The sequence below is a fragment of the Tamandua tetradactyla genome, chromosome 24 (genome assembly GCF_023851605.1).
Source record: "Tamandua tetradactyla isolate mTamTet1 chromosome 24, mTamTet1.pri, whole genome shotgun sequence".
In the NCBI taxonomy this organism is placed as follows: Eukaryota; Metazoa; Chordata; class Mammalia; order Pilosa; family Myrmecophagidae; genus Tamandua; species Tamandua tetradactyla.
The window spans coordinates 27,483,679-27,500,763 of NC_135350.1; the positions used below are offsets into that span (position 1 = coordinate 27,483,679).

The window sequence follows — 17,085 nt, forward strand, 5'->3', positions numbered from 1 at the left end:
TTGGCTGAGTTGAGAGAGGCCAAATCTGAGCAACAGAAGAGGCTCTCTTGGGGGTGACTCTTAGGCCTAATTTTAAGTAGGCTTAGCCTATTCTTTGTGGGGTAAGTTTCATATGAACAACCCCCCAAATTGGGGGCTCAGCCTATTGTTTGATTTACAGATTCAATGCAGCAATTAAAATCCCAAAAACCTACTTTGCAGAAATAGAAAAACAAATAACCAGATTTACTGGAAGGGCAGGGTGCTCTGAACAGCTAAAAGTATCCTGAGGAAGAAAAATGAAGTCAGAGGTCTCATCGTCCCTGACTTTAAGACGTATTACGAAGCTACAGTGGTCAAAACAGCATGGTACTGGCATAAAGAGAGAGATACTGATCAATGAAATTGAATAGTGTTCAGATACAGACCCTCTCAACTATGGACATTTGATCTTTGATAAGGCAGTCAAGCCAACTCACCTGGGACAGAACAGTCTCTTCAATAAATGATGCCTTGAGAACTGGATATCCACATGCAAAAGAATGAAAGAGGATCCCTATCTCACACCCTATACAAAAATTAACTCAAAATGATCAAAGACTTCAACATTAGATCTAAGACCATAAAACTGTTAGAAGAAACTGAAGGGAAATATCTTATAAACCTTACAATAGGAGGTGGTTTCCTAGACCTTACACCCAAAGCACGAGCATTGAAGAAATAAATAAATAAATGGGAACTCCTCAAAATTAAACACTTCTGTGCATCAAAAAATTTTGTCAAGAAAGTAAAAATACAGCCTACACAACGGGAGACAATATTTGGAAACCATATATCACATAAAGGTCTAGTATCCAGAATATATAAAGAGATTGTTCAACTCAACAACAAAAAGACAGACAATCCAATCACAAAATGGCAAAAGACTTGAACAGACACTTCTCAGAAGAGGAAATACAAATGGCCAAAAGGCACATGAAAAGATATTCAACTTCCCTGGCTATTCAGGAAACGCAAATCAAAACCACAATGAGATATCATCTCACACCCACCAGAATGGCCACATTATCAATAAAACAGAAAATGGCAAGTACTGGAGAGGATGTGGAGAAACACACCCACTTATCCACTGTTGGTGGTAATGTCAAATGGGACAACCACTGTGGAAGGCAGTTTGGCAGTTACTCAGGAAGCTAAATATAGAATTGCCATATGACCTGGCAATACCACTGCTAGGTTATCTATCTACTCACAGGACATGAAGGCAAAGACACAAACAGACATTTCACACCAATGTTTATAGCAGCATTATTTACAATTGCCATGAGATGGAAACAGCCCAAATGTCCATCAACAGACGAGTGGCCAAGCAAGCTGTGGTATATACATAGGATGGAATATTATGCATCTGTAAGACAGAATAAAGTTATGAAGTATGTAACAACATGGATGGACCTTAAGGACATTATGCTGAGTGAGATTAGTCAGAAATAAAAACTGTATGGTCTCACTGATATGAACTAATATTAATAAGTGAACTTGGATAACTTCAGTTAAGAACAGAGGTCATCAGAAGATAAAAACAGAGTAGATATTGGGTAACTGGAACTGAAGGGTTACAGATTGTGCAACAGGACTGACTGTAAAAATTCAGAAATGGATAGCACAATACTATCTAACTGTAATACAATAATGTTAGAACACTGAATGAAGCTGAATGTGAGAATGATAGAGGGAGGAGGCCTGGGGGCACAAATGAAATCAGAAGGAAAGATAAACGATAAAGACTGAGATGGTATAATCTAGGAATGCCTAGAGTTTATAATGATAGTGAATAAATATAGAAATTTAAAAATCTTTTGCATGAGGAAGAACAAAGGAATGTCAATAATGCAGGGTGATGAAAATACATGCTAATTAATATTTTTAAACTTTAACTTTTGTGTAAGACTAAAGCAAAAAATGTTTATTTTGGTACAAAATTTTATTTCGACTAGTGCATTTCCTAATTTAACTTATGTGGACAGCTTAACAGAACACCATGAGTACATGGAACCTTGAGTAGGGCATGAGATTTTGTAGGTTTGTTCAGAGTGATGCCTCGATAAATCCCAAAAGGATCTGAACAGTGAATAAAAAAGTATCTGCAAAGTCCCCTTAGGGGAATGGTGAGAATGGGGGAAAATTCAACTTCCCCAAGTGGAGAATTCTTGGTATTCTCACAAGCAGTGGGGACAATCAATTGTTTTTTTAGTTGACAACTTTCTCTAGTTTAGTCTAGAGTCTCCTATATCCTTGAAAATTTATCATCATCTAAGAAAAACTGAACCTCAGTTTATTTTATTAAAAAAAAAAAGGAAGTGAGGTAAATAACTTAATGAATTCAACATGCAAAGGAAACATTACTTCTGTGGTGCATTTCATGTTTGAGGTGAAAAGCAAACTGAAATCTACATACTATTATGAATAGAACAACCAAAACAGAGGATCAACAAGGAACTAGAGAACCTAAACAATAACATAAATAAATTATAGATCTAATAGATACATACAGATCATTACATCCCAAAACACAAGATACACATTATTCTCTAGTGCACATGGAACATTCTCCAGGATAGATCATATACTGGACATAAACTGAGTCTCTATAAATTTAACAAGATTGAAATTATTCAAAATACTTCCTCTGATCACAATGGAATAAAGTTGGAAATTAATAATCACCAATGAACAATAGCTTTCACAAATATATGGAGTTAAATAACACACTCTTAAACAATCAGTGGGTCAAGGAAGAAATTGCTAGAGAAATCAGTAAATATCTGAAGACAAAAGATAATGAGAATACAACATATCAAAATTTATGGGATGAGGCAAGGCAGTGCTGAAAGGGAAATTTATTGCCCTAAATGCCCATATTATATACTATTATGAAAGAAAGGAGTAAGACTATATATTTTTCATTTCTATTTAAACAGTAGCAATATTCCATGTTCAGTGATTGCAAATTTAGTGTGGTTAGTGAAAAAAGCAGCTGATAGTAAGTTCAAAAAGGCAGCCAATAAAATAAATAAAATAAAGAACAAAGGCTAGAAAATAATCTAAGAATTCAAAAGGTAAGTGGGTATTATAAGTTTAGGAATTTGAGTTTTGGCTTTGAAACTAGATGCTTACTTTTCTCTTTAAAGACAAGTTAAAAAACAAAAAACCTGTGCTCACTTATAAGGTTGTTCTCCAGAAAATAAAAACAACAATTATATGACTGAAACGAAACAGGAAATGCCATCAGGTAAGTATCTAAGCTAAGCTAAAATAAAAGGTAAATAAGACTAGGAGACAGAAGAAAACAGTTTAATCCTTTAGGAATAGATTTAAAGCTGTACTGGTGGTGATCATGCCGGCATTGTTAGGCAGTTGGCCACAACAATGCAACATGGACCCCATGCTCTTAGAACAAAACTGAATTTTTATTACTAATAGTGAAATAGAGTAATCACATTACAACTCAAAAAGCATTTACTGAGACTTCCCTAATAATAATCTCAATTGAAACAAAACAGAATAAACAGGCTGATTTCCTGGCTGGGGGCCTTCACATATTTACTAAGAACATTTCAAAAGTGAGATGTGAAGCCTTTATATGAATGAACATCTCCATATGAATTTCGATCAGAGAGTTATACAATATGCTTGCCTGAACAAAATGTTTTCCATAAAATCTAAAGATTCAAATTTTCTAACTCTTATCTCCTAAGATTCCCTAATATAATACTGTATTTGATGTTACAACAACAAAAGAAAGTAAACTACTCTGAAGTCATAAATCATAAATCAAACTAAAAATTTTCATTTCACATTACAATCATTTGTAAAGTACAATTCAAATGCACCTGATTCCCACAGTGTAAATACTTTAAAGGCATTATTTCTTTTATTTCTGAAATGCCATTTCCAATGACAGATTATAAAACAAAGTTCTAGTTTAAGTTTTTTATTACACATTCCCTTCTTATACTTCTACAGACTGAAGAAATTGTTCCTTCTTCATTGTATACAATTATGGTGCAAATAGTGATATTTTTCATTCAAAAACCTGACATTAAGGAAAGTTATGAGACTAGATGGCTGGTCCTTGTGTGAAAAAAAAGCAAGTACAGACTCACCTAAACTAGATGTTTTACAATTTTTCCTTTAAGAGGACAGAATTAGCAAGAGATCAATCATTTTACTCAGGGAACTAATGACAATTGTAGACAATAAACATCCTATTGGTGTTTTTTTTATTTTTCTGTTTAAAAGACGAATGCTAACTCTATAGAGCATTATCAATAAACAGCTATAAAACAAACCAGTCTATAGCACAAGACAAAAAAAGGCTTATATATCATCCCCTTCTTTAATAATCTTAATTTGGAGGTATCTGTTTCCATTCACTTTTTTTTTTTAATTTTTTTATTGACATATCTTCACATACCATACAGTCCAACTAAATATATAATCGATGGCTCACAATATCATCACACAGTGGTGTACTCATTACCACGATCATTTTTAGAACATGCATATCACTCCAGAAAAAGAAATAAAGAAGAAAAAATATATATATCCCATACCCCTTAACCCACCCTCTCCTTTACCATTCCACCTTTGCAATCTACCCAATTTATTTTACACCTTATCCATGCCCCCATTATTTATTTATTTTTTTATCCTTATTTTTTATGCATCCTGTCCACAGCTTGGATAAAGGGAGCGTCAGCCACAAGGTTTTCACAAGCACACAGTCACACTATAGAAGCTATATAGTTTGCAATTGTTATCAAGAATCAAGGCTATGTAGTTCAACATTTTCCGATATTTCCCTCTAGTCATTCCAATACACCATAAATTAAAAAGGGATATTTACATAATGCATAAGAATGACCTTCAGGATAACCTCTAGACTTTGAAATCTCTCAGCCAGTAAAACTTGACTGTGTCTCATTTCTCTCTTACCCCTTCTGGTCAAGAAGGCTTTCTCAATCCCATGATGTGGGTTCCAGCTCATTCCCAGGAGTCAGGTACCATGTTGCCAGGGTGATTTACATCCAGGGGAGTCATGGCCCACATGGTGGGAGGGCAATGAATTCACCTGCCAAGTTTGCTTAGAGAAAGAGAGGCCACATCTGAGAAACAAAAGAAGCTCTCCAGGGTGACTCTTAGGCATAAACGTAAGTAGGCTTAGCTTCTCCTCTGCAAGAATAAGTTTCATAGAGGTGAGCCCCAAGATTGAGGGCTCAGCCTATTGAACTGGTTGTCCCAATGAATGCAAGAATAACAGGAATTCCCCAGATGGAGAAGTTTAATACTTCCTTCTTTCTCCCCATCCCTCCAGGGCACTTTGCAAATACTTTTTTATTCTCTGTTTAAGTCACCCTGGGATTATCAGGCATCACACTGACCTGCACAAACCAACAAGATCTCACTCCCTATTCAAGATTCCACATAATTATGGTGTTCGAATAAACTGACCATACAAGTTAAATTATATGTTGTGGTACCAAAAATGTAAATTTGTACCAAATAAACATCTCTTCCTTTGGTCTCACAAAGAAGTTGAAGTTTTAAAATATAGATCATATCACCCTTTACCTTGTATTTTGGTTTACCTTAGTCCTATCCAGATTAACTTCATTCATATCTCTAAGTCTGATCACTGACTGTTTCAACATTTTTAATAGTTGCTGTATGGGGTAATGCAGACTTTCACAGCTTCAGGGCTCTAACTCTGAGTCAGAGTCACACAAATACCAAAAGTAATTTGGAGGTATTTAAAGGAAAAAACAGAAATTGAACATCCAATATTAATTGTTTCAGTCTATTGAACTGATTGTCAATTAATTCGAATTCTTGAAACAATTTCATATTTTATAAACTCAGAAAAAAGCATTTTACTCAAGAAAGTAATTAACAACAATCAGCACCGCAGGGTGCTGAAAATAGATGGTAATTAATAAAAAAAAAAAGTAATTTTTTTAACTAAGAGTTCAAATCTAGATTCCAGAGTCTGCGAAAGCAGACAAGTACCCACTAAATCTATTCCCTCATCTCTTATGTAGTGATAATAATACCTATGTCATGAGGCTCTCAGGAAAATTAAATGAGATAACAGATATAGTCTCCTAGCCCAGTGCTGGGCACATAATGGACTCTCTGAGTAACAGATACCACTCTTAAATCAAAGATAATCCATCTGTAAGAACTTCCTCTTTGTATCTCAAATCGCGTTGTCTCTTAGACATGAGGACACTTATGAATTTTGATACAGATTCTTTTTTTTTTTTTAACATGGGCAGGCACCGGGAATCGAACCCGGGTCCTTGGGTATGGCAGGCAAGCACTCTTACCTGCTGAGCCACCATGGCCCGCCCTGATACAGATTCTTAATAAGGCATATCCCATTTGTTCCTTTTCCAGTCATCAGTTACACTGATGAGTTGTTGTTATCAATATAACATAGTATTTGCTTTAACGTTATATGATATACAATCTTAAGACTATTTTCAATAAATAGCTCCAATGAATCTGAAATTTAATCCAACAACTACATAATTCTCAGTATTTCTTGAATCTGTTCTTTAAAAAGCTATAAACTTTTGCTTTCTTTTTCCCTCTCTTCCATTTTCTTTTTCCCTCTCTTCCATTTTTTCCATTTCCCTCTCTTCCTGACTTCAGTCTTTCTAGAAAAGAACTTAGCAAAACCCTTTCCACAAATGAGTAAGAAAATCCACTTTATGTCTTTGAGCTCCTGAAGCAAATGGTCCATTTAGAAATTTCTATTTTTTTTCTAACATAGAGAGAAAAAAAAATGGATCATCCATTTTTTAAACCAAAAGGAAGTTACAATCAGACAACTTTTTAGACAAGTAAACTGGAAATACTCAATTTACTTAGCCTAATTACAATATTCTGTAGAGCCCCCATCCTCCTGACATGTAAAACTCAGATTATCATGTAGTTTTTCTAGTCTTCCAGATGAGTGCTATCCAAAAGAACTTTTTGTGCTGACCAATAAGTAAGCCACTAAGCAAATGTGGCTAATGAGAAGTGACACTGAGGACCTTAGTTTTTAATTTTATATAACTGTATTAAGTTTAAGTAGCCCCATGAGGCGAGTGTATATTAAAGCAGACAGTGTAGCCTTAGGTACTCTTCTTTCCTCCTTTTTCTTAACCATATTCAGCCTTATCCAGATGTTCTTATTGAACTCCTTGTTTTAAGTCCTGCCTCTGTTATCTCTAAGATTAAATAGTTTAACAGAATTATAACTTCAAAAGCAAAGAGAATTATTGCAAAAGAATTTAAAGCTATCTTAAAAATACATTTTTTGATGAAGACTACTACAATCAAGTATTTAGATTTTCTAATCGGTTTATTTTTTAAAAAAAGGAAAAAAGAAAGAAATAGCATATTCATCTCTGAGTGCTTCAAAATCAAACCTTAATTATATATACTTTGCCATGAATTTATTTGTCAGCTACATAATTAGTCCCAGGATAAGACAACAGCATAATCAAATGCAAATACAGCACAAACCATAACATGAACAAGCAAAATTAAGGGAAAAAATGAAGATCAATCTGTACCTATATATTTATTGTCTTAATATAGAATTGTTGAATAGGAATATGATAGATCAAATGTCAACATTACAATGTATTAGTCAATTAAGAACTAATGCAATTTTGATATCTAGTATTATTCACCAAAACATCAAAGATCAAGTACTAAGCAATTTTAATGGATTTTTAGGGTGACTTCCACTATTTCCTACCAATTGTCTTCGTGCATACACAGTATTTTAAAGCAAAATTATTAAAAAGATGGCCATAAAATCTCAATGAAAAATTTTAAGTGTTTTAAACTGCCCCCCCCTTTGTCATTTTTCTCTCTGTTCTCCTCTACCATCACATATAAACAGTCTTTTCTTTTTTTAAGTAGAGATGTAGGTGTTAAATGGAAAGACAACTACAATGCTTGTCTGTTTGGAGTGAAATAATGGTCTCCCTCTGGAATTGGTATAATTCTTTCTTTCTTCTCCCTGTTAATTTGGCTTTCTGTTGCTTAGGAGGGTGGGGTAGAAGGGTGGAACATGTAAAACAAACTCAGTATTCAGAAACAGTATTTGAAGGATTCAAGTTACGTGAATTTGAATAAACAACATACCAATTTCTGAATGACTGCTTATCTGATTCTTTTGCTTGGTATTTGAGTAAACATAATGAAACTTACTATTTTGAGCCAAGGCTTGAAGCAGACAATCTAAGCATCCTTCTAAAGTATCTTCGGTCCTGTCAACAGCTGTTATCTTCAGCTTCTTTAAGGTGTCAGTGAGATTATCTGCTTATAGAAAAAAAAAAATCAGAAACCTCATCAACCTTATGTCATGGTATCTTACAAGATAAAAAATATTAAAATATTTACTACTACCATGCAAAAGGCTCCCATTTTAGTGAATTAACCTGTACATATATTCCAAAATGGAAATGGACCACACTACTAAACATTTTTAAAATGAAACCATATACATTTTACTCAGGTATGAAATACTCATTCTGTACATCTAAGACATCTCTTTTCAGACAATCTTATACCTTAACGAGCTTGTTCAAGAAGCAAATCATGGTTTAATTGAGAAAACCTAAATGTCCACAAAAAAATTATATAGCTTTACAAATAATATTTGTTTCATTTTTGGCTTTCTTTCTCTGCTGTATTTTAAAGACATAAATGAAAGTGAAGGCTTAGAAAAGTCTTAAAATAATAAAGCAGCAAATAATAATAAGTTTGTGGTGCTTACAAAGCCTACTTCGACAGTGTCATTTGAAAAATACTTTAAGGTACTGCTTTAATCCCAAACCTGTAAATGTGGGATTATAAACTATGTTTTGCTCCTAAATTATATGTGGATTATTCTGGATCATGGATTTTCAAATGCTTTTAACACTATTAAAACTTACTGAGGACTTCAAAGAGCTTTTGTTTATATTATTTCTATTGATCTTTAATATACTGCCATAGTTTTAAACTGTCAAGTACCCCAGAAGAACATGCTGTTAAAATTATCCATTCCTGTGGGAGTGAGCTCTTTGTAAGTAGGGCCTTCTGTTGAGGTTACTTCAGTTAGGATGTAGCCAACCTCACTCAGGTTGGGTCTTAATCCTATTATTGGATAATAGAATGAAATTCAGACAGAGAAAAAACATGAGCAAATAAATTCCTATCTTTTAACCCGAACCACTGCATTGGTATTTGCTTGAGCAGCCCAGGAAATGAAAATACAGACTAAATATTAGAACTGAAAATTTTCAGTATTCATTTAGTAATTCATTTAAATACAACAAGTACAAATTTGTTAACATAAATAACTTATTCTAATGAAAAACAGCTATCTCTAAAACAAAACTTTAGTGAAGAAGAGTGGCACTGTTTTACATTTTTGCAAATTTCTTAAATGCATAGTTTAGTAAGATAACTAGATTCTCATATCTGCTTCTGTAACCAATCTTTTCACTAAACAGATAAAGAAAATCAATTCTCACACATACACATTGCTGGAGAATGAAGTATTTTAATAGCTTTTTCAGATAATTGTGGATAATCTTTAACACTACACCAAAACTTGACAAGTGATAGTTTTTTTAAAGATTACTTGCCATGTGAAATCTGAAACAATAGGAAGAGACCAATGAAACCAATTTAAGTATTTAAAACTGTAAAATACATAATATATAAGTAAAACCATGCAGAACATCCAACTTTTAAAAGATTTCTAACAGTAAAAAAACTATTTAGTCCCTCCTTGGAAATAATTATTTGGCTATTAATGATTTGAGAACTTTTTTGAAACATTTCATTAAATTCTTCATCCAGAGAGCTACAAATTTGATATGATGGTAAGTATTTTAAATAAACTAAGAATTTGAAGACATCATACTATGGATCCAATTAGAAAATAAAATGTTGGGAACCTAGGGGGTGCGAGGGTAGTTCAGTGGCAGAGATCTCGCTTGCCAAGCAGAAGACCTGGGTTCAATTCTCGGCTGATGCACGTTCCAAAATAAACAAAGAAACCAACAAACAAAAAATTAAACAAATGGTGCTGCAATAATGAGATACCCACATGGAAAAAGAATAAAACGTAACCTCACAAGACAGCATATTAAAAAAACGCTGGGGCAAAAATTCTCTGTTCCTCCATATCTTTAGTTGTCCAGCTACATCAGTGATAAAATTAGTAAATATATCTAACTTGGCAGCAGTAGTAATCCCATTGTGACTGTACAAAAAAGACCTATCTTCTACTCTAGACTTCGCCAATTTTTAAAAAATATTTTTATTGATAAAACAAACACAAACATTCTTAATATATAAACATTCCATACATGGCGTACAGTCAATAGCTCACAATATCATCACATAGTTGTATATTCATCACCATGATCATTTTTTAGAACACTTGTATCATTCCAGAAAAAGAAAAAACTCATACATACAATACCCTTTATCCCTCCCTCTTGCTAAGGACTAGAATTTCCATCTACCCCATTTATTCTAACCTTTGTTCCCCCTATTTTTTATTGTTTATCCATATTTTTTACTAATCTGTCCATATCCCAGATAACGGTATCATCAGACACAAGGTTTTCACAATCACACAGTCACACTGTAAAGGTTGTTCCTTCATACAATCATTTTCAAGAAACAAGGCTACTGGAGCACAGCTCTACAATTTCAGATACTTCTCTTTAGCCACTCAAATACACCATAAAATGGTAAGAATAAGCTCCAGGATAACCTCTTGACTCTGTTTGAAATCTCCCAGCCACTGACTCTTTATTTTTTCGTATTTCTCTCTTCCCCCTTTTGGTCAAGAAGATTTTCTCAAACCCTTGATGCTGAGTCCCAGCCCCTCCTGGGTTTTCTGTTCCACATTGGCAGGAAATTAACACTCCTGGGAGTCATGTCCCACCTAGGAGGAGAGGGCAGTGGGTTCCCTGCCGTACTGGCTTACAGAGAGAGGCCACATCTGAACACAAAAGAGGTTCTCTGGGGGTGATCTTAGGCCTAAATTTAAGAAGGCTTAGCCTATCCTTGCAGGAACAAGTTTCATAGGGGTGAACCTCAAGATCGGGGACTTGGCCTATTGATTTATCCCCACTGTTTGCGAGTATATCAGAAATTCTCCAAATGGGGAAGTTGAATCTTTTCCTCTTTCTCCCCATTCCCCTAGGGGGACCCTGCAAATACATCTTTATTCACTGTCCAAATCACACTAACCTGGACAAACCAATAAAATTTTGTGCCCTATTCAAGATTCCCTGTACTTATGGTGTTCAACTAAATTGGCCACACAAGTTAAATTAGGGAATGCACTACCCAAAATAAAAATTTTGCACCAAATAAACATCTCACCCTTTTGTCTTACACAGAAGTTGAAGTTTTAAGAAAAGGACGATATCATCCTTTACCCACTCTTCTGATACACCTCAGTCCTATCCAGATCCGCTTCATTCCTATCTCTGCTCAATGACTTTGTCAATTTTAAGGCAGATATTCTGAACTCCACATGACTTACTTTTTCCTCTTTCCACTGGTTCTGAATTTACTTAAAGAATAGAGGATATTATTTTTGGATTCCTTCAAACCAGGTCAGTAAGTCTTAGCTATGAATCATTACCATCCAAATTATTTTTTATATATATCCAGATTTCTGTATTTCATTTTCTTAACAAATGTAAAAATTCTGATAATGGCCTTAAATGATATCTTGATAAGAAAACTGATTTTCTCAATCTTCTTACTTGATGTCTCTGGAGCGTAGCAACTGACTGTTAATTATTTTTCCTTTTTTAAAATACCTCCCCTTAACTTCAAACTCTCAGTCTCTGAGCATTTGTTCTTGTCCTTCTTATACATGTCCTACTCTACTGGCTTCTTTAATGGTGTGTGACCCTAAGTTTTCCTTAGAAAATCTTGCTCTTCATGGCCAGTATTATGCATGTCTACATGAGTTTTAGGATGGTATGATATCTTTCTTTCTATCCTTCTTTCCTTTATTAACATACACCCATTTACTTATGAATATAAAAAACTGCCACTTTTTAGGCCTTGTTAAATTTGAATAAAGTCTAAGTGTGAATTCAGATAGCCATGATCACTAGCGTTGATTGAGTTAATTTAACTAGCTATTTTGCTTCCTCCCAAAAGCCCCTATTAAAGATATACAAACAGAGCATTCATGTTTAAGAAGATACATTGCTGTGCCAAGAAGGTAATTATTCTTACTCCATGAGGAAAGGACACGGACGCTTGTGACCCTCCCTGACCTTACCCCATGTATCCCTTCTTTTGGCTGGTATTATTATCACCTTGACAACCACGAAGTATCTCATCCTCACTTACCCTGTGACTGTTACCCTTGCCAGACTTAAACTTTCTCTTAGACACCCAGAACTTATTTGAAATGAACCAGATGGTGCAAAGAAGTTCTCAAAGAAAATAAATTTCTCAAGTTTGCTCTGCTCACACTGAAAGAGTTCAGAGAAGAATATATCAATGAACTGACAGGCAGAATTTTTGAGAGAAAAAGAGAGCAATGATATCATGGATATTAGATGGGAAGTGAGGAGCATATCATGGCAGATGCTAAGCAGAGGGAATCCAGCATTAATTCATCAAGTGAAGAAGCTGCTCCCAATAGCAAGAACTGAGAGCTTGGAATGTGCTCTACCAATGCTAACTGGAACAGTTTCATAAGCTGAACAAATACTACCAACTCCAGCTGGAAGGTGTCCATGCCCAGAAACTGTTCTACCCAATATATGGAGGAATTTCACAGAATGAACAAACATAACCACTTCCAAATGAGAAATTTTGAGTGGAGTCAATCAACAATAGGCTCATTTAAATGGTGAGCCTTTCCAACAATTCTACCAGCCTGATACCTATCCCTATGCGGCTTAGTATCCTCCACAAATAGTGCTGTAACTGCTCTCCCACCATTCTGCGACATTTCTTAACCCATTGACTTTGAGAATGTTGAAAAAACTGACACTATGTCAGACTACTGAAGAAGTGAATTGTCAGGAACTGCACAATTATGGTCCTCAATGTGACTGAAATTCCCATGCTCTTAATTTCTCCTCCGTCACATAAAACCACCCTATCCAAAGGCTTCAACAGTTCTTTTAGAATACAAAAACCTTTAGAATACAAAAATCCCAAAATGAGGGCAATCTTTCTTCTTGAGTATATTAGACAGCATCCTTCTAAGCTAAATTTTCCTAAATTTATTGTGTAAATTCCAGCCATGTCATGGCAGCATGGAGGACAACTAACCACAAGGTATTGAAGTCTTTATTAAGTTTCCATGATGGAAATTTTGTTTAAAGTTCTTTCAACTGCTTCTTCTGTTAGTGCCATAATTTCAAGTAATTTGTGTAGTAACTGAATTTTCCTTCCTTCTGTTCAATAAGTTACATTTTAATGTGCACACGTACCCAAAAGATATATAAGCAGCTATACTTTCCTGCTGGAACTTTCAAGCAACCTTGCCAAACCCTTTCTGTTCTCATACAGTCCTGTATACCATGAGGTAACAGAAGTTGTTTATGCTCCATCCTCTCTCTTCTATAAATCAGAAATACAAATCAATACTGGTCTGTAACTGTATATGTTACAGAAGGGTTGTAATAATATCTAAAATTCCACAACTATCAGAAAACTTTTCCTCTCCCTTCTTCTTTGAATCAACCTCAAATAAATGATGGGAAAAGTGGGATTATTTTTATATTAAAAAAACTTGATCTTTTAAAGTGCTCAGGAATATTACCATCATCAAAGAATGTGCTTGACTGAGAAAAAACTGACTCAAAGGGCCAGCCTTGACACAAAACAGTGTCATCTTAAGCTAGTAAAGTCCTGAAATTCTTTATACTATCATTGGTAGCAAATTCCCCAAAGTTCATCTTCCTCAGACATATTATAAGGAAATGGTTACATTATTTCACGGTTACCGAATCTAAAATATATTGTACATTTTAAAATGTTAATCGATTTTATCACTGCTAAATACCAGTAGATGGATGGATACATAGATAGATGTTTGTATGTTATCTTTTGACAACTGTACCAGTATTGATCATAAAATCTATTAGGAGAAAAGGGCATAAATGAGTACTGCTAACTGGGCTTGTGAAAGTTCAAGAACTTTTTATTCCTTCAAATGTTGCTCTTTTCCTAAATATATGGACAGAGATAGCAATGCTCTTTTGAAAAAAAATAAATTTCTTGTCATTGAAGCTAACACAATTTTCAAACAAAATATATAATAACAAAGCTTTACTAGCATCATTATCCATAATAAATGTAAAAAAAAATTATTCTTGTACTAATGTGATTTTCAAACACCTAGAATGTAGTTGATACATGAATGAAAATTTCAAATTCATCTAAAAAATGAACAGCATTAAGGCAATTTGGAATACATAGTTTAAGGAGCTAGAAATAATAACAAACTCTTCTAAACACTATGCTTCACATATTCTAAAGGGTTTTAGTATCTGACAGAATGGAAGATATTTTAAAAGATTGTCTAGTATAGTAGGAAGAAATGACTGTTCTTCACTAGCATGCCAACTGTAAAGTAATGTATTTTAAAACTGTATTTTCAATTTTACTATATTGTGATTCAGTTTTCTCTTTAATATATGTTTACAGAGTTAATCCTGGGTCAGGTCTAAAACACAGAACATTTTTTTTTATATTTTTATTGGGAAATATCCACATATGTACACTCCAACCAAATTATACAATCAGTGGCTCACGATACCATCAAATAGCTGTGCATTCATCACCACAATCACTTCTAGAACATTTGAATCACTCCAGAAAAAGAAATAAAAAGATAAAAGAACTCATATATCCCATACCCCTTACTCCTTCCTCTCACTGACCCCACAGCATTTCAAGCTACCCAATTTTTACCCTTTATCTCCCCCTATTATTTATTTTTTATCCTGATTATTTTTTTTCTCATCTGTCCCTTCCCAGGACAAAAACAGACACAAGATTTTCACAATCACATAGTCACACTGTAAAAGCTATATAGTCATACAGTCTTCTTCAAGAATTAGGGCTACTAACACAACAAGCAAACTCACCACCCTCCCCCGTCTACATGGGACATGACTCCCAGGAGTGTGGACCTTTCTGGCAACATGGGACAGAAATCCTGGAATGAGCTGAGACTCAGCATTCAGGGTATATGGGGAAAACAGCTATTATATGCTACGGGCTATGTTTAACAGGAAAACATCAGCAGTACTACAGAAATACCAGGGGTAAATAATGTGGGGAGAGACAAGAGTTAAGGAGAGATTTAGATCTCCTATTTGGTGAGGGAGTATTTATTGGTTATCTATCTCTTGGGAACAATGAAATCATCTAAAATTGAGAGTGTTGATGGATTGTGGACTTTGGACATTATACACGATTCCTAATGAATGCAGGCAGCTGAAGGATGCACTGACTGAGAAGTAGACTGGCAAACAATGGTGTATATATATGATCTAATACCACGCTGCTATAAAAAGTAACAAAGTTTTGAGGCATGCAACATTGTGAATGAACCTGTGGGATATTTGGTGAGGCAAAATAAACCAGAAACAAAAGAGCAACTATCGTATGATCTCCTTTAGAAAATACTTGTAAGAAAACAAGGACATAGATAGTAAACTCTTATAGCAGTCACATTTAGTCTGGAGTGGTAATTATTATTTCTGAATTTTGAGAGGCTCTTTTATATATGTATAACCTTGTGAGATAAGAACGAAGCCGAGCAGGTCAGGATTAAGGATTAAGGTAATTCAGAACACTGGTAAGGATGACACTGTCTATATTTTAGAATATCACCTACCAAAGGAAGAAAGGTATATTGTTTTAGTCTGCCAAAACTGCCAGAATGCAACATACCAGAGATGGATTGGCTTTTAATAAAAGGGAATTTATTTAGTTAAAAATGTATAGTTCTTCAGAGGAAAAGCAGCTAACTTTCATCGAAGGTTCTCTCTTACACAGGAAGGCACACGGTGATCCCTGTTGACCTTCTCTCCAGGCCTCTGAGTTCCAAAAGCTTTCCCCAGGGTGATTACCTTCTGCATCTCCAAAGGCCTGGGCTGAGCGCGTACTGAGATGAGGCATGCTGAGCTGCTTGGGCAGTGCTGCCCTGAGCTCTCACTTAAGCATCCAGCCAATTAAATCAAACATCTTTCACTGCAGCAGGCAAACCCCCTAGTCGATTGCATACCAACAGAACTAGGAATCTTGACCTAGCCAAGTTGACACCTGAACTTAACTACCACATTTATTTTGTCTGGAAACTAAATTTTCTGTAGCACATAATCTAACTCAACCTATGTGGATAGCTCATTTAAACAATTAAAACACAGAGAACCCCAAATAAGAATGAGGGCTGTTAATTCTGTATAGCTTAATGTAATGTGTGGATACATCCTAGAATATAATAAGCAGATAATCAAGAAGTATTGGCAAAGTACCTTGAGAGATGGGAGAAAAAAATATGGAACTATTAAACTTTACCACCAGGAAACCCCCTATATACTGTGTCAAACCTTAGGGACACCCAAATCAATAGGGCAAGCTCTTGATCTTGAGGTTTGCTCTTGTGAAGCTTTCATCTGTAGCAGAGAAGCTTAACCTACCTATAGGTATGCCTAAGAGTTACTTCTGGAGGAACACTTTTGTTGCTCAGATGTGGCCTCACTCTCTTTAAGCCCATCTCTGCAAGTGAAATCATTGCTCTCCCCTCTATGTGGGGCATGATATCCAGGAATAGCATGGGAGATGACCCCCAGGGAAGAGTTTGGCCCTGGTGCCATGGGATCAATAATTCAATCCTTACCAAAAGAGGGAAAAGAAGTGTTAACAAATAAGGTATCAGTGGTTGAGAGAGTTCAAACAGAGTTGACAGGCTACTCTGGAGGTCACTCATTAGTAAGCTTCAGTTAGACACTGCTACCTATCATAACATGCCAAACCCCA

General features: G+C 35.0%; 1 protein-coding gene across 6 annotated transcripts in view; it reads right to left on the reverse strand.

The window, feature by feature from the left end:
* RAP1GDS1 (Rap1 GTPase-GDP dissociation stimulator 1) overlaps nucleotides 1-17,085 on the reverse strand; it is a 275,737-nt gene that overhangs the window by 228,165 nt on the left and 30,487 nt on the right. For 5 of the 6 annotated variants that reach the window (XM_077142767.1, XM_077142770.1, XM_077142765.1 and 2 more), the window contains exon 2: nucleotides 8,254-8,361. In XM_077142767.1, the coding sequence (XP_076998882.1) occupies nucleotides 8,254-8,361 (108 nt within the window). Of the gene's footprint in view, nucleotides 1-8,253; nucleotides 8,365-17,085 lie in introns of all 6 variants that reach the window. The other variant, XM_077142766.1, reaches the window with a different exon arrangement.